At 39.9% G+C, this 24,396-nt stretch overlaps 1 protein-coding gene across 29 annotated transcripts in view; it reads right to left on the bottom strand.

Annotated features, from left to right (window-relative positions):
- The window catches only part of ptprfa (protein tyrosine phosphatase receptor type Fa), a 362,404-nt gene that overhangs the window by 67,637 nt on the left and 270,371 nt on the right, over positions 1-24,396 (bottom strand). For 17 of the 29 annotated variants that reach the window (XM_034882227.1, XM_034882230.1, XM_034882238.1 and 14 more), the window contains 6 exons: positions 20,514-20,631; positions 17,986-18,567; positions 16,810-16,919; positions 15,538-15,794; positions 9,954-10,035; positions 3,976-4,182 (listed from right to left, as the gene is read on the bottom strand). In XM_034882227.1, coding sequence (XP_034738118.1) covers positions 3,976-4,182; positions 9,954-10,035; positions 15,538-15,794; positions 16,810-16,919; positions 17,986-18,567; positions 20,514-20,631 — 1,356 coding nt within the window. The remainder of the gene's footprint in view (positions 1-3,975; positions 4,183-9,953; positions 10,036-15,537; positions 15,795-16,809; positions 16,920-17,985; positions 18,568-20,513; positions 20,632-24,396) is intronic. The other 12 variants (XM_034882229.1, XM_034882251.1, XM_034882252.1 and 9 more) reach the window with 1 other exon arrangement.

Here is a 24,396-nt window from a genome sequence, read left to right as displayed (position 1 = left end):
CCCCACTATCATTACAGCCCCGGCGGGGACAAATCCACGGTTAGCCCCCAGCCAGCTAGCCACCCTCCACTATCATTACAGCCCCGGCCCGGGGACACATCCACAGTCAACCCCCAGCCAGCTAGCAGCCAGCCCGGTCAGCACTTACCTCTGGTGCTAAGGACGCTTACGGCAGTTTACTGAGCCGTCAGGAAACAGACCCAGGCACTAAAGGATTAATAGTAATTTAAAGATGCGGTAGCACTGGATCTGGACGAGAAGAATAACTGGGAGTTGGAAGGGTTTTGTTGTGATTCTGCCGTCTCCCACCGCAACACAGGTTCGTGGAGTGTTGCAATTTTGGTTTTATTTTTCCTATCGTTACAGCCCTATAAATTACTGATATGAGAAACAGAAGGAATAGCAATTAGAGAGACAGTCTGAAAATTCTGTCCACTGGAAGCAACCTGTGAATGACAGCAGGGATCATTGCTTCACTGCCTGAGAGAGATATATACCTGCAGATACCTGCGTGAGTCAAGGACGTGATTTGCATCAGAGCGTCGTGCCTGGCAATATGTGCACCGCTGCCTGAGGGGCTTCTACTTTGTTCCAGAGATACAACAGAACAATCCAGGGAGGGAAAACAGACTGAGCTCTGTTTATTCAACAACACAAGGCCTTGTGAAAATGGATGGCACACACACTGCAGTTGTAAGTACTAGAATGTGACCCACAGGGTAGAAAGGACGTTTTATGAGAACTGTTCATCTGACGGTTATTAAAACCAAGAATGCAGACAAAACGGCAATAGAGCTGTATATTAAAAACCAATCCATGTTTCCTCACCAGCAATAGTTTTATGATGTATTAAAGGGCGAGAGATGTCAAGCACAGCCTTGGTCTCGGTGAACTTTTTCCTGACACTGCACTGCTGCATGCAAGGCAGACTGTGACTTACAGCTCAATCCAGTGCAATACAAAACTTTACTTCTTTCTCACGTGGTAATAGCGAGCCTGGATCAGTGTATTTAACTGCTGTAGGAATACAAAGGGAATATTTGACATAAAACAATTGGTGCTAAAATTGGTCGGACCTGCTCTGGGAATTCATTTGTATTATTACCAGAGCTCTGTTCTGACAAGGTTCAATTGATCAAGGATGCCGTAAGATAGTAAGGAGAAAATATCAACTTCATATTTAATGCAATCCAGTACAACAACAACACAGATGGTGGCCTCATCACAGAGCTGAACCACATAATTGCAAGTAAGTACAAGTTTCACAGAGGTTGCACTCATTGCAAAGCTATTGCATTATATCAAACACGTGTCCCTGTTATTATGTCTAGTCCCTGTATCTTATCAACATGTGGATAAACCGGTTGTTGCAAAAGATGTGCAGATGCTGTACGAATTAAGCAAGATTTGAACCCTGAATTGGTCATTTCCGCCAGGCCGGCTGTTGTTTGACATTCAGTTTGAGGGTGGTCATGACAACAGATGAATTCCCTCCAATGATCAATGGTTGATCAGATGGATTCCTGACAGGTCAGACATTTTGGTTGACTGTCTTTCAGCAGCTCTGATTATCCACAGTGCTTCTTTTAAAGATCTGTTGTAAAGCTGGAAGTTAGTTTTAATATTATTTTGAGTAGTATTTTAATGTTGCGGCTGACAGTCCTCTCGACTGAGGCTACATTTATGTGGCTGCGTTTTGGTTAAAAAAGGAATATCTTCTGCTACGTGTCCCCCTCTCATTCCCCCTGCTCTGGCATTTACCAGCTCCAATATGTTTGAGGATGTTGGTTAAAATGCAGATTAGTTCTTCTAATGGATTTAAAAACACTTGCACAGGGTTGCTTTTGGCTCAAAACCCCACTTAAAAAACAAATTGTAGCCTGTGTTGAGATTCTTATGAGAAATAAAACCGAATTTCACTGCAAGACAGACAGACAAGGCTGTGCACATCGTTCCCAGCCATCTTATCTTCTTCTCTACTTCTTTTTTTAGCAGAATTGCACAAATTAATGTAGACCTTCTCTTCTTTGGCTCATTTTACAATTTTAATTTAGTTTTTTAATGACCCGATTGAACGGTCAAGTGTGAGCACTGACATCAAAAGACTTATAGACATATATATACATATCCATAATAAATGTTGGTGTGGACTTCCCTCTCTGCTAAAAGAACAATACGTACAAATAGGCTCACAAAATAATAAGGGTTCAACGGCCCAGTGCAACAATATAAGTAAGCACAACCATTAGACCATAAGAAAAGGAAAATAATTCACCATGTTGATGTTCCCCATACGCTATACACTGGGTGTTTAGCCTAAATATATTCATCATCTTAGTTGAATTAGCTTATTAGTTTCTATATAATTTGCACTGTATATCTGTTTGTCCTGAAAGCAATGAATATGATTATTATCGTAACATTTCAGACATGCTGTTCATTCTAAAAGGCTCCCTTTTGTTGTGAAGTTCCTCATATTTGTTTGTTTCAGCAGTGTAGTGTAGCACGCCTCTTTGCAGGTTTGCCCATATAAGTTAGACAATATACAGTGTAGGGTCATAAAACTATAAACTAGTTTGTCTTTTAGCAGTGATGGCCAACAACAGCTGACTTAAGTGAAACCACCTTATTTTCTGCGAAAACTAGATGGCGTTTGAAGAAAAAGACCAAAGGAATGTGCTTTCAACCCTTTGTTGAACGGAGAGCGCCATTTAGCGAGCTCAGCAAATCAAGAAAATGCTTCATGAAGCTTCATGAGGCATCATTTGGCTGTCCCTAGCTTTTATCACCAGATTATTTAACAGAATTGGCTGAAATAATTACCACATTGAACTTAACATTGGAATTTATTACCACTCTTTACCTCTTCTCCATTTCTACTAGTGTACATTCACCTACTGTTTATTACTAGCTCTGATGGTAGCCTTGTGATTGGAGAGCAACGGACCAAAGAGTCCTGTGATTGGCCAGAAATGCACCATCCTCTGCACAAGGTTCTGTAAGTACTGTGCATGTCCATGCACCATTAGCGGGGAGGGCTTGCTTTTGTTTTAAAACTTGCGATGAAGGTTTAGGGGACATTAGAACCTGTGGTGGCGAGGAGGTCACTGAACAAACGGTTATGTGTCATGGATAACGCTGACCAGCCACCCCCAACCCGCCACCCCCAAACTGGTCCGACAGCAGAGCACTTTATCTAAGAGGCTCCGACAGCCTCAGTGTCACACTGACCGCTACAAGAAGTCATTCCTACCACAGGCGATGAAGCCTTTTAACACTTTATCACTGAGTGTTGGATAATTCTCACATACCCCACCCTATGGAACAACCTACCCATGCATATTAAAGCTGCACAGACCTTACAAACGTTTTAAATCACTGCTTAAGACGCACCTTTTTGCTGTAGCTTTTAACCCTCGTTAACCTGGATTCTGATGTTTTAAAGTGTTGTTGTTTGTCTCCCTGTGATCCACTTTGGTTGCAGTAACTTTTACACTTGTCATTTATGTATTTAACATCGACCCTGTTTAGCACTTTGGTCGACTGTTGTTTTCAAATGTGCTATAGAATTAAAATTGACATTAACATCATAATACTGCATTAAGTGCAACTTGCACAGCCATAGGTTTACTTACATCTTTATAAATTCTATTTTTAGTATGTTTGGCCACTTAATGTATATACATTTGTACATTCTTTCCTTTGTATTTTTTGATTGTTAGTCTGAATAATTATTCTTGTACTACTTCCTCTTCTTCACTATTTATTATATCTTGTATATTCTGTAAGTGTGCTGTGTGTCTCATATTTTGCTACTGTAGCACCGACATTTCCCAATTTGCTATCAATAAATTCTATGTAATCTAATCTAAATCTAGTTAAGGCCCAGCACCCTGTGCTTAACCACAGAGCTTTGAAATGTATTAAAGGTGCCATGCATTCTGATGTCCTTATAAATACATAAAGGTGACTCACAGACTCGTGGTTCATCAGGTCTGCCAGAACAAAGCAGCGGTACTGCTTCTGGCCCGGGAGGGGTTTGTTGTAGTAGCCGTTGTATTTCTTCTCATCACCCAGTGTGAAGATCTCGGGCAGAGCGTCCATCTTGGCAGCGATGTAGGGCTGCAGGACGTCCTGGCTCGGACTCTCCTCTCCCTGCAGACTGCTGTCGGGCTCCAAGAGCTACCAGAGGGACAACACAACAGGTCACTTTGGAAAACGTAACAACATTAACAGTAGTACATTAATTGAAAAACTTAAACTTACTCTTCCCAAGTGACTGCTTATCCTATTCTGTGAGTTTTAATTCTGATGCAGTTTCAAGCTTTTTTCCTGGTTTGGATGCCATTTTTCCAAAGAAAGGGACATTTTAATACTACACACAGGGTACTGTACAGGGGTCTTCAACATTTTTAAAGCCAAGGACCCCTTAGCTGAAAAAGAGATGGAGCAGGGACCCTCCCCCCACATAGTGTATGAAATGAGTTGCATATTAAACTCAAGTGGAGACTTCAATTGTGTTCTTTGGACCATATAATGGAACAACTAGTGTCGTTGTTTTTTCCATATCAAACCTTGCTTTATTGATTGATCTATAAAGCAGGCAATTATTGTGATTCAATCCAAAAACTCTGGTTTAGTATCTTCCATCCCTTCATAACATATATTGACAAATGAAGCCTAATGAAGCTCCATGAACCATGTTTTTTGTTCTCTGAGCCCACAATCTAGATTCCTTGAACGCCTTTTTTATTTACACCAAAAGCGAGATCTATTGGGCTCAGAAATCAAATGAAATGGATAGCAAAAAGCTTCATGAGGCTTTATTTGGCCATCAATATAAATCCACAACTCTTTCAAGAATCATTTTTCCATAGTATTGTAATTTCAGATGCTATAAATTAAACCTTAAAAGTACTGTGCTTCTTCTGAGAATTGATGAGGAATACCAGACTTTATGATTAGACAGGACTGAAATCGTAGAGTTTGATGACCTTCACAGGGAGTACAGAAGCTGAGAGCTGAGTTTTATTCTTTCCATGTTTGTTCGTCTCTTTTCTAGGAGACATCTCTCTCCACCACCTGCTTCCTATCTCCACTTTAGATCATCTTAGAGCCAGCCTTAGCTGCCACCCATCAGTGTCCAGGATGACGCTGACAAACGGGGTAAATTGTCACTAAACTTTTTCCTTCATTCAATAGTGGCAGTGGTTAGACAGTAAATGAATCTGTGGGTGTGTGTGTGTGTGTGGAGGGGCAGCACAGTTTGGATTTGAACCTGGGTCACTGCAATGGACTTATCCCTACATTGGGGTATGGTGGTATTTATATAGCGCTTTTCTAGTCAACTACTCAAAGCGCTTTTACATAGTACAGGAAGCATTCACCGTTCATACACATTCATACACTGTACAAGGTGCCACCTGCTCATCCAAGAAACACTCCAATGGTGCAGAATCGCGGGCAACTCTGGGTTCAGTATCTTGCCCAAGGACACGTCAACATGGGACAGCAGGGCCAGAGATCTAACTACCAACCATCCGATTGGTAGGCAACCGCCCCCAAAAGTGCTTGTTTTGCCACTTACAGGCTCAGATTATTATTCTAAGTGTCATCAAAACATGACGAAATTATGTTCCCTAACGCCACCAGACTCCATGTAAATAAATAGTAATTTTAACATTGTAAACTACATTTCATTAAAAGTCAACAGAAACAAATTAAAACTAAGAAAAGCCATTTTGGGTCGTCTTTTGACTTTTCCAACCATCACTCCAGTTTTGGTTGAAATAAACCAATAGTTTATAGATTTACATGTGGAAATATGTTGTCTCTATACACGTCAAAAGTATTTTTTTTTTTTAATGGACTCTGGTGGGTTTAGTGCTAGCGACCTCAGAGCTGTCGTGTTACAGAGGTTTTAAAAGGTCTATCTCTGTAGGGATCCTTTCCACAATGTTGTCAGACACTCAGAATAATAATCTGAGCCTGTCAGGGGCAAAATATATTTAATGGACCACATTTGAAGATGCACATTTGCCCCATAAGGTTACATCGCAACCTGGTCTGAGGCTGCTGGTTTCAGCATTCTCGCTAATGTTGGAGCAATGTCAAATGTTGTTTCCACATTGATATTTAGACACAACAATTGATATATCCAGCTACAAAAAAGCATGAAATTCTGAAGTACAAAGAGTCCTTCCCACTCCCGGCTGGGTCGAGCTTGATGTTTACCTCTAGGGAGAGACCAGGTCAACCTAGAAACCAAGAATAACGCTGCACAAGACTCTATAAAGACCATTACAAATGAAATTAAAGACCTATATCAAGACAACAAAAAGAAAAAAAAGGCTGGAGCTGCCAAAAACTTGGCAGAACCGGCTGATGGCTGTTACTGGAAGCCCTTCAGATAGATGTGTCTCACTTGCATGAGACTCCAGTACCTGTAAACCCAATGTTCCCAGTTGAATATCTTTCTTGCATAAAGCAATAGGCTTCAAATACGTTGTTAGCAATTGGCTTTCACCAAGCCTTAAATCCAGTTTTTTGAAGTCAAGTATTGCTAACCTTCAAATTCCCCATAGCTGAAGATTAAAATCTATAATACGTCCCTGCTGAATCGGGCTTGGTGTTAACCACTGGGGAGAAACCCGGTCAGAGCTAAGACGCCAAGACTAACACTGCACATATTCCACATCTACATAATAAACCATTCCACATGTCTGTGCTGCATTTAATAATCCAGATCAATGAGCTGTGACCAGAGTGAGGTAGAAATCACACCAATCTCCTCTTGGACCAGTGCATTAATGTAAATCTATTGATGTAAATGCTGTACACAGCCATCAAACTTCAACCCACTGCAGCCCGCTGCACCGAGACAATCCCTTGGTAAAACCAAAATGCAAAACGTATCAAAGGAAGTAGTAAACACATTTGAATTGATAAGAGAATGGTGCAAATCCAATCTTTGTGGGAAGTGTCGACGGTGCTCGGTGGCCTTGTTGTATTTGAGGACTCTCAGTCCGCTACTTTATTTATAAAGATAAAAAAGCAATCAAGGCCACAGCAGCCAAACCTGGCAGATATGTAAATCCTCATTCGCTACTACTAATAACACGCAATCTCATTCACATCTTTATATTCCCAAGACATGTCTGAAGACACTTCAACCCGGTGCATTTCCCAAACAACAAGCAATTGCCTTCTTACCAGGGGCACGTTCAATCTCAAAACGATGTGCACTGTTTTGCTAACGTTTCCTGCTTGAATGGCATGTTTTTTCTTCTTTAAACGTTGTGAAACGTGTGCAACGGCTTTAAGGTTATGTTTTCTCTTGTTTGTTGGGTTTGTCTCTTATTTATTGGCTGTGTCACAGGTGACAGCCAATCAGCAGAGACGTGTCTGTAATCTCGTGGTGATAAAAAGGCGTTTAGTCTGTGCTGAATGTGGCCTAAGTCACAACCAACATTTTAAAATAGATGTACATAATCAGGTGAGACTTGTGTCTATAATTAAGAAAACCAACAGGAGGGACAAGAGGATCTAAATGTCCATTATCGGCTTTAGTTGTGTTAGTTTTGCAGAATTTACTTCGTATGACATTTTCTCTATGATAAATCCATAATGCAACAGGAGAGAGGTTTAATGATGCAGGTTGAGAATTTAGATTGTGTGTGTGTGTGTATATGGGGCGCAGAGGGGTGGGGGGATGGGGGGGCAGGATGTGTGTGATGGCTGGGTTCAGTAATATGCTAGGCAAACAAAAGTTTATGAACTATTTATTGAAAAAGTGACTACATAACAAGATGATTTGGAAAGACATACCTAGTTTTAAATTAAACAAACTAGACTACAAGATGATACAGATTGTATAAACATTGTATGGTTCAGCAGATAAAATAATACCGGATTACCCAGAGGCAAAATGTTATTACCAACTTTACCTTAAAAACATACTATGAGCCATACAGAAAGTTACATATTATTATAAATGTAATATCTTCCCGTAACTCCTGTTAAATCCTATTAGACTAAGGCTATCCAAAGTTAATTATTGTTCTTTGTTTTTGTCATAGATTTTTGTTAATTTTGTGTTTTAATCCGTGTTTTGGGGATCCTAATAACGTACTTTACGTGTCTGTGCAGCACTCATTAAGGCAACTCTGGATTGTAGTTAAAATCTTTTACAGCAAATTTAATAAAATGTCGGGCTTTATTGGGGCTTGAGTACATAAATACACATACAGAGAAGCTGCTTTTAGTAAAGTATTTTGCATATACAATTTTGAAGTCATCTCCTTAGACAAAGTTATCATCTTAATAGAAGAAAGGGTATCTATACTTGTTTAATTTTTTATTGTTAACAGAATCTGGAAAGTCCCTGAATCCCAACTGCAAAGTGTGCATTTTTAGAGCAGTGGGTTGATTTGAAATTGTTGTGTAACCATCTGAACACTGAGGCTAAAAGTTGTTTATCCCCTGCCCTCAAGTAAATTCTGAATTATTGTCTCAATAAGTCCCCCCCAACTCCCTCACCAACAACATTTTTTCTTCTTCTTTTTTTTCCTCGACATTAATCCTATCTTTTACTGAAGGGGCCGAGCAAACCCAAATCACCCACTCTACTCACTGGTAATACTTAAACTGTCAAAAATTAATGAGAGACTGACATATGTACTACAATGAAGACCTTACGCAGAGCAGAGATGTATCCTAAAAATGTAATCCTTCTACGTATTCTAATACTATCTTTAAACTAAAACATGACTTTGTTTATCCAACAAATGGAAGAATGTTGACTAGCAAAGGCTTAAAGCTATAAGCCCATTTTGATATATACAGTGCAACAAACACAATGGGGGGGGATGCCTCATGACCATAGCATTTCTGGATCAGACCATAGCAGTGATATTTCAAAAACTGCCAAGGTGCCCCATAATTATAATACTCGATCCCTATTTATGCCAGATATCGATCTGCTCCAAGTGCAGCCACTGAAGATTAGACTGATTCTGAAGATTAGAGACACCCACGCACACACACACACTTGATTTTGTCCCTTAGAAGGACCTTGCATTAACTTGGCGCTATGGTGCGTGGGCCTTTTTCAGAGAAGACATGCGACATGTCCCAGTAGGAAAAACACAGGTGTAAACAATAAAACTCAGATGGTTGAATTCCATTTAGCGGCCTCAGTTTCAGGGCCTTGAAATTGTGCATGCTGGCTCGCTGTCACGCAGCTGTGGCTTATTTGGGGCAGAGCCATCGTTAATGTTATTAGTAACACCTGGGCTTCTCCTGCTAAGACAAGTCTAAATGTCTGTTATTGCATTCATGAGCTGGTCTCTGTTTTCTTTGTAACACATGAAAAAACAACGATGCACAGCAGGCTTTCTGCAGGTTTTCCCAAGTCAAATTTAAGACTTTTAAGACCCTTTTTATACCATTATGTATGAAATATAAGACCTATACTGTGACAAAAAAGCTGATACTAATCAGTAATGAAAATATAATTAAAGTTTTATCCAAAAAGGATGCTTGTCCTTTAAGAAAGACAATGCATTCAACACTTATTTTGTCTCATTAGTACACATAATAGGCCTCATGCAAGAAGATATGCACAAAGCCCTGTATGAGGCAACATGTTCTACACCATATGTGGACAGGTCTCATTTAAATTAATGTAAAATGAGGAACTTCACACTGCAATAAATAGAAAGAAACCACTCTGAATATGTGATTGTACAAGTGGTTGTTGCATAAGGTTCCAGTGTTTAACCAATTTAAACCTAACTCAAACCCCAAGCCTGACCTTAACCTAAAACCTTCAGCTGAAACGCTCAACCTGAAAATGGACGGGTTTGCCCTTTATGAGAGGAGATTTTTAGGGAGTTTAAGTGTAAACATAGTCATTTAAAGTACATGGAATATACAAGTACACGTCCACTCACCTCATGTATGTCCATGTCTTCAGGGTTCTCCCATCTTCTCGGAGAAACCGGGGTGACAGGGACAACCACTATGTAGTACCACCTGTATCAAGCACAGTAACACAACTGCATTACACACCCATATGTCATATGTACATATATACACGCATACGTACGTACATCAAACATACACAGCATCAATGTGAATTACATGTCTCATTTTTCTTTTACCCCTTGTGTTGTCCTCCCGGGTCAAAAGCGGACAAACATTTGACATTTTTGTTCCTTTTTCAGACTTCTTTTTAGTTTTCACTAAATCCACCTTACTACCACTAGCTTTACAGTACTTTTTGGAATTCACGGTCAATTAGCCTCATTTGTTTGGAAATATACCTGATATTTGAGTTAAAAAACATTGAAATGATGACTTATTTTGACTAATTGTTAAGATCAGACGTACGTAAAGACGAGTTTAGTCAGGAATGAAAGTGATCAATTGTATTTGCAAAGATCGTTGTAAGGAACCCAATCCATTTTTTTGTGGTAATTTGGTTAAAAGGAAACTCATATTTCATATATAGACATTTTTTAAAGGGGTCGGTCAAATTGACCAGAGGACAGCAGGAGGACTAAGCCTTTTATAGACAGGACAGCTGTTGACACAAAAGGGGGGAGAGAGACGGAGAAGACATGCAGCAAAAGGCTACAGGTCGGACTCAAACCCTAAGCTGCTGCATCGAGGACTGAGCCACTGCATTTGGGCGCCTGCTGTACATGGTGAGCTACCCAGTTAACATTCAAGTGTCCTCTTAAAATCAAAGAGAGTTTGCTGTGGGACTAATGAAAAAGTCTGGGTCTGGCAGTCATAGAGGAATTATTAGTTATTATTAGTTTTTCTTCTCTCCATCAGCCTCCCATCTCTTTTTACAGCGCACTTGAATTAAAAGTCCAAGCTTTTTTCAGTGCCTGTTTTTTCTGATCGGCTGTGTAATAATAAAAAAAGTTAACTTCTACTGAGTTTAAGCCTTTGCATTGGGATTCTCTTTGCTGATCCATTGTGGGTTTAAAGCTCCACTCATAAATAAATAGCTCTCTAGTACCAGGAGAGAGCTCAGGAGTGGCACTGGGGTTATTGTTAGCAAGGCTATTGGTGTATTAGTTAGAAACATGATGTTGTTGGGTTGTGGGACTAAGTGTTTGGGTTGGGGTTGATGTTAATTATGGCTTTGGCATGAGTCCAGTGGTGAAAGAAATACTCATACCCAATAACTAGAGATGATCCGATACCAATACCATTATTGGAAAAAAAACTCTGATACCGCCTAAAATGCATGTATCAGTATAGGCAAGTTCTGGATCAGATTGGTAGCCCTTAATAAAATATACTTTAACCATCATGTTGTCCTTGGGTCAAAATGACCTGTTTTCCTATATCAGTGTTCTTTTTAATTTCCCAAAATAACATGATTGATTCCACACTCTTTGGGGGTGATTTTGATGGATAATTTTGGGGAGTCCTATTCAATTTCATACCATTTGGAAAAACAAATTGAAGAGGTTTTGAAATAATATTGAGTAAAAGTTGACATATTCCAGTCTGTGATTATCCATCAACACACATTCCTTTTAATTTTAGTCTAAATAATTCCAAATTTCTGCTTTTCTAACTCAAACATTAGGTGTAATTTCCTATAAATGTTTTGTATTGACCGTAAATTCCAAAAATAACTGTAAAACTAAAGTTAATAAGTTAGTGTTACGTGGTGTTGAAAACATCACAAAAGGGACAAACATTGAAAAAAAACGTCAAGTGTTGAAAAAAGGGACAAAAATGTAAGAAAAAGTTTTAAAAAAAATATTGATAAAAACATAATCGTTGATTTTCAATTTTGACGGGAAGACAACCCAAGGGTTAAAGTAGTTTATTTAAGTTCTCTTTCCATTAAGATTGACAGTCAAATTGGATAATAAAAGAAAGTTTAACGGCATTCATTTATTCACAGTGTTTGTTCATTCAATTTTATTTATTGTTAATTCATAACAAGAGTTATCTCGAGACACTTTACAGATAGAATAGGTCTAGACCACACTATAATTTACAAACACACCACAATTCCAGTAGTACTCTTGTTTCACAACCTTATATTGTACGGCCTATACAACAATGAGAGAAATCATATCACATGTACTCAGGGATAGTATCGGATCATTACTCGGTATTGGCCAATACACTAGTTTAGGTATCAGAATCGTTATCAAGAATTAGTTTGACAGCAGACTTTTTACTTCTACTACTTACATTCTCACGCAATTATCTGTATTTTCTACTCCTCACATTTTAAAAATAGCATCGTTACTCTTATTTCAGTTTGGCAAAAAGACAAAAACCTATAAGAGATAAATCGCGCCATCCGGAAAGAGTAAATTTGATTGCGGTTGGATGAGAAGTAAAAACATATACCATTCCGACACCCTATTGGTTTGTACGCGATCCATCCCACCTGCACACGACACAAATCACGTCCCACTCCAGCAAGGAAATAGCAGCCGTATGTAGCCTAGAACGATGATGTCTGTGGCCGACTCACGAGAACTCGAGCGAAATGTCCCAACCAAGCACCAGCAAGACCAGCCAACCCATCTACAACCATTTTTCAAAATGGTTGGATGCATGAACATCTCCTTTCGAATGCACTGCAAGCTCTGCGCTAGTATCTATACTTCTACCTGAGTAATGCATGTGAATACCTTTGACACCTCTGGTTATGAGAACTTAGATTTTTACATAGTTTTTGAGAAATTGGGGTAAGGATTAAACATAATCGTTGGAGTTATGTTTAATGTAGGGATGGCTATATCAATACAGCGTAAGAGCATTACTTGTAACACTATACAAGACCCATTTTTAAATGTCAGAGTCACACACTGCACGTGCACACATGCTCCTTGTTTTTAAAACTATGACTGCACTATTTTAACAATGGGTCAAACCACTGTGTGTTGTGTAAAAGGTGTCAAATCCATTGAGAATGAGCAATTAAATTTGATAGATTGTATCAAATCATAACAAGAGTTATCTTGAGACACTTTACAGATAGGGTAGGTCTAGACCAAACTCTATAATTGACCCAACAATTCCAGTAATTCCCACAAGAGCAAGCATTTAGTTTGACGAGGAAAAACTAATTTTAGGAAGAAACCTCGGACAGACCCTGGCTCTGGGTGGGCGGTTGTCTGCCGGGTTGGGGGGTACGATGAACAGTGGCAATTATAGTCACAATAAAGATAATGGAACTAGGACTAGAAATAGTATTTGTTGCATTAGTTAATGGTGTAGAAGGGCACTTAGCAGTCCCCCTCTGCTCTAAAGAGATTTGTAGCATATTTACCGTTGGTTGAGTCTTGCCACTCTCAATACTTTATTTTCACTTACAGTAGACAGGGTGTGACAAATGAACCCAATGTACTGTAAACCACCTGCTTAGCACCAAGAAGCACATACACTAAATTAACCCCAGCATTTTCACCTGCATAAATTAAGTAACATTTACATTAATCCATCAATAATTATAATTTTGTATTTTGACTTTAGTTACCTTTTGAATACAGGAATTTTACCAAGTATTTCTACAGTCCTATTACTCACCAAGCTCTAAGTACCTTTTTTTGACCACTGCAGTAAAACTACCACGCCAAATACTTCGGGCCTTGTGAAACTGCGCTGCGCATATTTCACTGCTTGCTGGTGTTTTATGCAGACAAAACAAGAAATCGAGAAAATCTGCAAATTGTTCAATAATAAATAATTGTTTGTTGTCCCTAACTTGCCTCTAGGTGACCTGAAAGAACCATTTAAAAAATATTCTCTCACGATTGTTAGTGTCTGTATGTTCTGTTTCCTGTTTCATTTTAGTTTTAGTTTTATTAAGTCCATTTTCTCTCTTGTTTGGTCTAGTTTTACTTCCTGTCTTGTATTTTCCCGCCTTTTCTGTTTGTCTGCCCAGCCTCGATTTGGTTCACCTGTTCCTCATCCCTAGTGTCACCTGTCCCTTGTTATTTCTCGTTACCTGGTGTATTTAGTCCTTGTTTTTTGCCTGGTGTTGAATCATTGTTTGCGTCACGTTGTGTTGTGTGTACCTGCATCAGCGTGCTGTGAATTTCCCAACCTGTCTCCTGATTTTTCATTTTTTGCCTTGCTGTTTTGTCAGAATTTTGTTAAAAAAAAGACTGAATCTCATTACCTCACCTGTCTTCTCTGCATTTGGGTCTTCTCCACTATCCATGACACATTCATTAAATAAAGAGGTCCTTCAATTAGTAATGGCCCTTTTAAAGCAGAGATTCCCGAAGTGGGGGTCGGGACCCACAGGGGGGGTCGCGAGCCAGAGAGGGGGTCGCAAGTTGATATCCAGAAAATAGAAATTTAAAAACTATTAAAAATAGCACATGTTAGCCATGATTTTAACATGAGATAAAACTGTTGTGTTGTGTTGTGTTGTCAGTATGCTCGTGTTTGGATACTCGTGCAATGTTTATATCCGTTTATAGTGGGGGGGGGTCGCAAGTCACTTGGACCGTTACTTTGGGGGTCGTGGGCTGAAAGTTTTGGGAACCCCTGCTTTAAAGAAGCAAAGGGTCTTTTAAAGAACCATTATTTTTCTGTGTGTAGCCTGTGAAGAAGCATTTAAAAGCAGCTGAAGACACAGATATGATGCTTTTCAAAGTAAAGTATCTTAATACTTTAGTATCTTTAATATTCATAATACTATACGTTCAGTGTTACCTGCATTAAGAATTGACTTGTAGTTAACTTCAACAACTTTTTAACCTTTTATTTGCTTCCATACAAAGCCTTTTCTAATTACTTTCCACAAACATCATATTGATATGTGCAAAGGAGAGAAGACATTTCAAAACCTTCTCTGAAATCATGACTCATCCCTTATGTCTTCAGTATCCCACTAGGGCTGAACCATTAATCATTTTCAAATCAAAATCAACATTGGGTTTTAAAATTGGGTTTGAGTACTTTATTATTCCTCTTTATATTCTTGTATTTTATTTTTTGCTCACAGGATAATTGTTTGAATTATGTTCCATATCACAGATGGTTTCTATAAATGTCCTATTTTCAGTGGCTTATTGATTTATTTTGTATAACTTGATGATAGAAGGTGTAATCTGTAGATGCTGCTGTTAGCAGACATAGCAGACATTTCAGTTCACAGAAAAGTATTAATATTTTATAATTGGAATTGTTGTGTATTATTATTATTATTATAACTTAGCTTTTGTGATAAATGGTCTGTGTTTGACTGTCCAATGGCCCATTCTTGTTAAAAGAAAAACACCAATTGCTGGAAATTCATATATATGTTATTGTTGCATGAGAATATAGATCAGTTTTGATGATGTCTCCTGTTATACTGCTTCATGACATGTTTTATCCGTAACACGGTGAATAGTGAACTTTAGCTATTTGTTTTTGTTTTAAAATGACATTTCGAATCCAAATGACAATTGATGGCAAAAAAATGTAATTAGATTAATTTCTTCAAACATTGTTCAGCCATAGTTCCCTCTGTGACAAACAAACAGCACACACCTGATGTGGGCTTCAGCAGGCGCCCTGGACAGACTGATGGTCACTCTACCCCCCTCCTCCACATCGTGTTGGTATGGAGCTGGTTTCATTTTCAGCAGATCCGGAGCTGTTCTGATGGAAACCTGCTGCTGGAGGCCGCCGGCACTGTTTCCCCGGCTCATTAGCACGAAGGAATAATCCGTATCCGGCTGCAGCTCTGTGATCAGCTTCCTCTTCAGATTGCCTTGGACTTCCACACTCTGCTGGTTGTACAGGATCTGAAACAAAGATGTTTTTGTTTTTTAACTCACGCTAGGGCTGGGTACCAAAGTCAATATTTTGACCACCGAATTGACTCTAAAGCAAAGATCTCCAACAGGGGATTTGGGGCCCCAAGGGGGTCCTCCAAATTGTTGTTAATTAAGAAAAGAAATCAGTACAGAACAATACTTTTGCACATCTATAATGTGAGACAGATGTCATGTCATGGTGGACACGCCAATGTTCGTTTCCTTCCACTTTCTTTGTGTTGGTGTTCTAAATTTGAGTGGATTTCTGAGGACTATGGTTACCTGGTCCTCAGATCTCTGCAGGGTAAATCCAGACAGCTAGTTAGACTATCTGTCCAATCTGAGTTTTCTGATGAACGACTGAAACTACTTTTGAACGAACACACATTCCACCAAAACAAGTTCCTTCCCGAGGCTATTTTGCAGAGGAACATGGCTCCATGTGGAGCTTAGCACTGGCCATGACAACTGTGGTTGGTTGAAAGAAATGCCAATAAATCAGAGCCTGTTTTTCTCCCATCCCGGAATGCCGTGGGGACTAGCCAGACTGCTGCGTAGCGGAGAAAGGTCTGGCAAAGTGAGACTAGTTTTAGGCTAACTATATGCCAGTAATTTATGTCGGACATAACGTTAGCTTAGTTTCAGGATCCCACAGTCTTCACGTTCTCCTTGCTGATTCGTCAAGTCTGTCTCCACTTTTGTTTTCAGTTTTTTTGGGTCGGCAGCTTATGAAAACTCATGGGTTATTTACCCCGTTGGTAGTGAATATCACACAGCAGCTTTTAGGCATTTTTCTGTTGTTTGCTAGAAGATAAAATTGACTAAGAGGAACCTTCACCTAATGCAAGTCAAAGAGCTACCCATATCATATAGATATTCACAAACATTGGTTTACTTGGTTCTAGATTAATATTAAGAAACATCTTTCAATTGTTAACTTCAGTGGGTGTAATGTCTCAGGGCTGCATTTGCTGTCTAGGTGACAATGTGGGCTGATCTTTACCTTGAGAGGCACTTGGGATTTGTAGGTTTCTGGCACTTCCCAGGTCAACAGGACAGATGTTTTCATCACAGCCTTCACACCAAAGTTCTTGGTGAACACTGAGGGAAGGTCTAGATGATTATTAGGTGGTTAATTTAATTGCAGATATGACTGAGATGACTCAAAGTTAACAAGTTGGTGCACAAAACCAATAAAAACAAGGGCATTTGTTCATTAAAACGACAGTTTCTACACTTGCATTTGCATATTCATCCAAATAAGAGCACAGTCTGTGTTATTTGGCACAGTCGTCTCAATACCAGTGCAATTATATCTTGACAAGGCATTCTCATGAATAGGTCTGTGCCATATAGTACCAAAAATGTATGCATAAAGTTATTTACAACAAACGTAAGATATCCTATGGAACTACGAGACCGCCGGCTGGTCATGTGACACAGACTACAGACTTCCATGACGCAGAGAGGCAGGTGCTAGTCGTTTTTAGCCGCTACAGAGATTTGTGACGCCATATATAGACCTCCGTCACAGCTCATCGTATCAGTGGAAGTTAGTAGATTTGATTAGCCGCTACAGACCTCTGCAACAATGGCATGGTCCAGTTCAGTAACCAGAGAATAGGTGACTTTGAGCTGAGTTTAGAGCACCATGACCTGCTGGTCGTTTCAGCGGACATTACAGTTAAGTTTAGGGGCCGAAGTTAAGTAAAGGCCGATCATCAGGCTGTTTTTTTGGAAGTTTGCCGATTGTCCGTATCAGCGCTTTATTTGCCTGATAGCCAATTAAGTTAATGAACTAAAAAGTGATCTACTTTGGCTCGGCTAAAGCTTTGTGTGTGTCCCTCTGCTTTGGTAGGAGTATTATGTTGAAAGTTTCTCATTTATTAAATAATTCCTTATGGCATCTAAACAAAGTTTTGTGTTGGAGTTACATTACAAAATCTTAATTTTGACTTAAAGATGTTAATTTTCACTGCAAACGCATATTAGTTCCAATTATTGGTTAAGGTTTCATTGACTACTAATAATCTGTATCGTTCTTGAAAAATCAGTACCGGTCGATTCCTACCTACATGTCCAAATTATAGAGTAGGGTAATGTACGGAGTGCTGAGGTCAGATGCAGCTGCCTAAAAGCACCCTGAACGCAGCACTGAGAAGTAGCCTGTGCTTCTCACCTGGCATGGACGTGGACATGGTTCGACTCTGAATGCTGGGGCTGATTGGTCCCCCCCCCTTGCTGGTGAAAGCTTGGACTCTGATGTCGTAGGTTGTGTCCGGCTGCAAACCTTGGACGGTCATCTGTGTTTCCGCGGTGCTGTTGGTGTTGTTGTGTTGGCTGTTGATATCTCGGTACACCACCACGTACTTGACAATCTTTCCGTTTCTCTCGGGCAGCGGCGGGGGCTCCCAGGCCAGCTTGGTGGAGGTGGCGGTCAGGCCTACCACGCTCAGATTCTGGGGGTAGCTGCTGGGAATGTCCTCAGGGGTGCTGATCTCCTTCACATATTCCTCCCCGTTGCCGGCTCTGTTTTTGCCGCACAGTTTGAAGATGTAGGTGGCTCCCTTGTGGAGGCCGGTGACTGTGAAGTGATCGTCTGACTTTCGGAAGTCTTTGATGGTGAAAGCTTCCTCCTCTACTCTCTTGTACTGCAACTGGTATCCCACATGCTCCCCCACCATCTCTTTTGGCGGCTGCCACTGGATCAGAGCGGTGTTCCCTATTGTGGTGCTGATCATCATAGTGGGCTTGCCAGGCACTGGAAGACATTCCCATTTGTTGCTCTTAAATCAACTACATGCAATCTATTCAACACAAAATTAATCTAAACCCTTAATCATGTTGTCCTCGGGTCAAATTGACCCGTTTTCCTATCAATGTTCTCTTTAACTACCCAATTGTAATTCCCCAAAATAACATGATTGATTCCACACAACGCTCTTTGGCAAGTACAAATCTCCACTTTCATTAATTTTGGGGTGTCTTTTTCAATTTTATAGTATTTGAAAACAAATTCAGTTCTTTTGAAATAGTATTGAGTAAAAGTTGACACATTCCAGTCTGTGATTATCCATCAACATACTTTCCTTTAATTTTAGTCTAAATAATTCCTAATTTCTGCTTTTCTTACTCAAACATTAGGTCTAATTTCCTATAAATCTAGTTTATTGACCAAAAATTCCTTTAAAAAATAACTTTTAAAACTAAAGTTAATAACTTAGTGTTACGTAGTGTTGAAAATGTAAAAAAAAAAAAAGACAAAGCGTCAAGTGTTGAAGTGTTTCAAAATTGAAAGTTAAAAACATCGATAGAATATATCAAAATAAGTGTTATTTTTCATTTCATTTTGACGGGAAGACAACACAAGGGTTAACTCATTGTGGTATGGACCGCTACAAGAAATCATTCCTAATACAGGAAATGCAACTTTTTTTACACTTCATCACTGAGTGTTGGATACAACTCATATATACATCACAATACTGCACTAAGTGCAACTTGCACAAACATAGCTTTTCCTTGAACAGGTGTATATTAACACTGCATTTCAGTCAACTTCTGTCAAGAATTATAAAAAAAGGTTTGTGACCTGTCTGATTTACTAAACTTAACGGTCTGTATTGGTCTGACCTATTCATATCCCATTTATTTTGGCTTACACATACACACATCAGTCCACATAGCCTCATGTTTTCTACATTATTGTAATTTATTATATGCCTTTTATGTTTATGTAGCCAACCTATGCTTATATTTTAATTTTTGTTTTAATTGAGTGCTTACTTCTGTTAAGTTTGTTTTTTGGCGACACTTATAATTGTATTTGTTCATTTTCTATAATATTCCTCTCTTCCTGAGGTGAGACTCACTGGTTTTCTTGATCTCACCTGCACAATCTTTATTTTTTTATTATTTAACTTTTTTGTGTTACATGACTATGTTCAGTTGTGATTTTTTGCCCGGACATGAAAGGCTTGTGTCATGTGGATGCAATGACAGTTTTGTTGTCATTACTTATAATTCCTCATGGGGGAGACAAAAAATACGCACTATAGCTTTAAGAACGGATAGTTCGAGTTGTAATATTAACATTCACCTTAAATTTGCGTGACTTCTCGAGGTCATGTTGTCCTGCTGGACCTATTTTTAGACACGTTGCTGCATTCTGAGAACTCAGCAATTACTAGGGTGAATACAATGTAATAACCAACAAAACCAATGGCTGGACAAACTAAATTAAAAAAAAAACTAGTTTGACTTAAACCATAACCCTAACCTTAAAAGCGTGATTGAAATGTTTCCTTAGTTGTTGTTGTTAACCCAAACCTAAGTAGTATTTTTTGCCTAAACCTAACCAAACAATATGGTCACAAAAATCCAGTGATTTGTAATGATTTTGGAAAGAACTGAAAAACAAAATAGGCCTGGCCATAGTGGCGTCAGAACAAAATGCTAATTTGTGTCGTGGACCTGCTGGTAATGTCACTTTTGCACCAATATCGATCCAAAGTTTGCTGATGCTAACATTAGCCAACAGCGGCCCGCCGATATATCGGTGGGGCTATAACACAAAGCATTAGTTAGGTTCATATGGTCACCACTTATCATATTATAAACTATTTTACACATAAAGATCATCATGGTCTGGGACAGAGAACAAATTCTCCTGCAATAACATTCAAAAACATGGTGGGTGCAACACACCTGCTCCTGTGGTGGTGACCACTTTGGCTTTGCTGCGAGCTCCATCGCCCTTGGTGGTGTACGCGGCCACAGTCACAGAGTAGCTTGTCTCTGGGAGCAGACCTGTTACTATGGCCTCCTGCGTGGAGACAGAGGGGAAGAGAAATGAACGGACAGAGAAAAGGACAACAATATTCAGGTTGAGTTAGGGGCCTCCGTTGAATTGGTGTGCTGTCAGCCAGTTCACTGTAGATGGTACTCAGGCACATTAAACAAGTCAGGCGCACACAACATGCCTGTCCAACATTTCCAAAGGCATTTAAACTCTTTTCTTATCAGGAAAAAGTAAAGTGAGAGTCCTGAATGTAAACCTGGAGTGCATTTAGATTAAATCCTCCATAAAGTTCAAGGTCCCTGGTCCTTGAAGCACTGTACTGCAGAAGGTGGATCTGTAAACTAGGATGGATTGTTACCTTTTGGACAGTAATTTGCCTTTATTTGTCCTCTTACAACCAGGCCTCCAAACCCCCCTCCCCCCTATCTCTAACCCACAGGAGTGTTTCATAAATTTGCGACCCCCAACGGTGGCCTGACATAGGACCTCATATCTAAACCAGAGAATGTAAAGATGGTGTTTTGGGTTACGCCGCTCTGTTAAAGTCTAACCGTAACTAGCTGTCTACTTTTATTTTCAAACTGGACACAAATGGTAGTCTCCTGATGGAAATCCTATGTTTGTTTGACCCCCCCACCCACCCCCCGAACCAACCTCCTTCCTGACCCAGATTCTCCACCGGCCCCGTCTGTGCTGTGTTCTTGCTGCGTTCCGGTTTTGGTCCGTCATCCGCCACGTGCCATACCACAATCGGGGGACATGAGGATCACAATGGAAATAAGTCCTGGACTTTATTGTGTTTTTAACCTTGATTGTATAGGACGTCTTGGAGTGTCTCAGAAGCAAATCATCTTGCTGTCCAACTTGTAGATTGTATAAGTACTTTAAAGGACAATCACATGTTTTATAAGTTAGTATCTACCAAGCTATTATGAAAAGGATCTTTGGTGTGCAATGTTGGGGGGGGGTGGGGGTTGGTAAATTGACTGCATGTCCTGGCTGTTCCACTTCCTACTCAGCTGTCTCAACGTGAAAATAGACTTGGCGAGTATCTTTAGCGGAACCGAGAGCCCTTACATGCACACTTCTGGGCACGGCTTTGGAATATCAAGCATTGTCTTGACTGCTTTGCTGCCATAATAGTTACGGGTGGGCACTAGAGGGCGGGAACGAACGGCCTTCCATCCTGTACCATCTGTCATTGCTGGAGGAATGAATGTAATGTTGTACAGTACATGACACATCACCAGTAAAGACTTCAAAACCAAAAACTAGAAAACCTGACATGTTCCAGCAGAAATCCAGCATGTGATTTAAAAGTGGGGAGAAATTAACATCGGCAACCAAGATTGCAGTTTTCTCTGGCATAGGCATGGTTAACATGTAGCAGTGTATGTGAACACTGACTGGAGCAGATGACCATAGAAAGAAATCTGGTTCAATTTAATGTCAGCTTCAGCCATTTTAAGTACCTGAAATTTGAGGATTTTTTCTAATTGTTTTACATACATTGATCTCATTATTTGAAACTTTGGCCACTTTGAATCTAAACATCTGACACTACTATTAAAGAAAAAAATAATAAAGTGCAGAAGTCCCCTTTAATTACAACACCACAATGCACATTATTATAATATTGCCCAAATCTAATATACTGGCAATGCTACTCATTCCCATATTACAGACCCACAAACATTCACCATATACAAAATACTCAATATCCACAACGATTCACTTCCAGCCGAGCTCTGTTGCCGCCGGAAAATCCGCACATGGTCGCTCCATTTACTGTTCATCCTTTTCTTCTGCTTTTTTTGTGTTTCCAGACAGCTAGATAGACTATCTATCCAATCGGAGTTTCCTGTTGCACGACTATAACCTAAGAACATAGATGTTCTACCAAAACAACAGTCTTTCCGAAGCTATACTACAGATGCTCCGTCCGGCAAATAGCGCCGCCCAAAACAATTGTGATTGGTTTAAAGAAATGACAATAATAAGAGCCTGTTATTTTCCCATACTGGAATGCTGTATGGACTAGCCAGACCTTCCTCTGCAGCGCTGTGTGGGAAGGTCTGGCAAAGCGAGACTATAAAACATAAATCATAAAACACACAAAGGGCAAAACAGCAAAAATATGAGACTTCAGACGCATATCAAACTTAATATGTTCCCTTTCCCAAAATGATTGCCCACACACATCTAGAGCACACGTTCTTACATGCTGCTTCACTGCTTTAAAAGCCCTGTAAATACAGCAACATGTACATTCTGTCAGCAGCTGGGAGTCCATTAAAAGGTTTGGTAAAGGCCCACTCGTCTCAGATAGCTGATAGTGATGAGTGAAGAGGGGGTTGCAGCTTGTGATGAAAGCAAAATGGCAGCAGGATGGTGGTTGGAGGTGTGTGTGTGTGTGTGTGTGTGTGTGTGTGTGTGTGTGTGTACGACAAAGATAATACTCCCAGCAGAGAACACCCAGTGGTTTCCATTTCCCCCCATCAGACCGGCGCCTCCGCCTACAGCCCAGGGCTCGCTACGCCATCCTTGGAGATGATAGGGCAAATTAGCGAGGCCCTGCCAAAGCAGCCAGGGGTTCCAGCAACAACCAAAGCTCTAATTATTATTTAATGCCTGGCAATTTAATATCTATCACCGGATGTTTAAAAGGTTTTCAAGCAGACATGTACAAATCAGAAATCTGTTGGGACCTAAAGAGTTAATATATATACAGTGTGTGTGTGTGATAGATATATATATATATATATATATATATATATATATCCCTCCTTCATGTCTGCACTGCAGGGCTAAGAAGGTGATAGATAAAAGAGAAATGTGACTCATGGGAAGCTACTCTAAAGCCTCATTATTTTAATCTGGTGGTATTCCTTTCCACTTTTGTTGCCAGAGACGTTCTTCCATTTGGAGACAGAAGAAAAAAAGAATCTAATGGGTCTTTTATCTGTCTCTTACAAAAGCACAGCAAGCCACTGTGTGTGGGGATGAATTCCCAAGGACTGAACATGTGAAGTCAGGAGACATACCTCCTGTGAGGGGAATGTCTGGCTTAACATGAGCCAATCAATGTTCAGTGACTTCCTATGTGTCAAACATCAAATGCTGCTGACCTCCACCTCCCGTCCGTTTAATCCATTATTACCAGCTAGGAGGGTTTTTACTAATGTTACAGCTCCACTACAAACGCTTATTAGCAGGGACAACAGTGTGCTGATTCATCTGCACTGAGATTAACACTAAGGAGGAACAATTAGTGGCGGAATGTAACCAAGTACATTTCCTCAAGAACATTACTTAAATACAAATGTTGAGGAAATTGTACTTTACTTTCTTTTCATGCCACTTTCTACTTCTACTAAGCTACATTTCAGAAATATCATTATTTTTTCCCCACCCCAGACCAAGTTTCATTTACAGTCACTGATGGTATAGTCTCGCATTCCTCCCCAGCCTTGTGGAGGAGGATTTGGCACTTCTCTAAAGGTCACATGACATGAAAATTTCACTTTGAGTTTTTTTTACATTAATATGCGCTCCCCCAGCCTGCCTATGGTCCCCTAGGGGCTTTAAATGGCGTTGGTGTAAACCAAGCCTGGGTATCCTGCTCTGCCTTTGACAAAATGAAAGCTCAGATGGGCCAATCTGGAATCTTGCTCCTTACGAGGTCATAAGGGGCAAGGTTACCTCCCCCTTTCTCTGCTTTGCCTGTCCAGAGAATTTGGCTGTGGTTTTCAAACGAGCAAAGTGGCAGTTGGTCAAGGCCCCAGGCCC

The sequence above is a fragment of the Etheostoma cragini genome, chromosome 9, assembly GCF_013103735.1.
Source record: "Etheostoma cragini isolate CJK2018 chromosome 9, CSU_Ecrag_1.0, whole genome shotgun sequence".
Taxonomy (NCBI): Eukaryota; Metazoa; Chordata; class Actinopteri; order Perciformes; family Percidae; genus Etheostoma; species Etheostoma cragini.
This window is presented reverse-complemented; position numbering and strand designations above follow the sequence as displayed.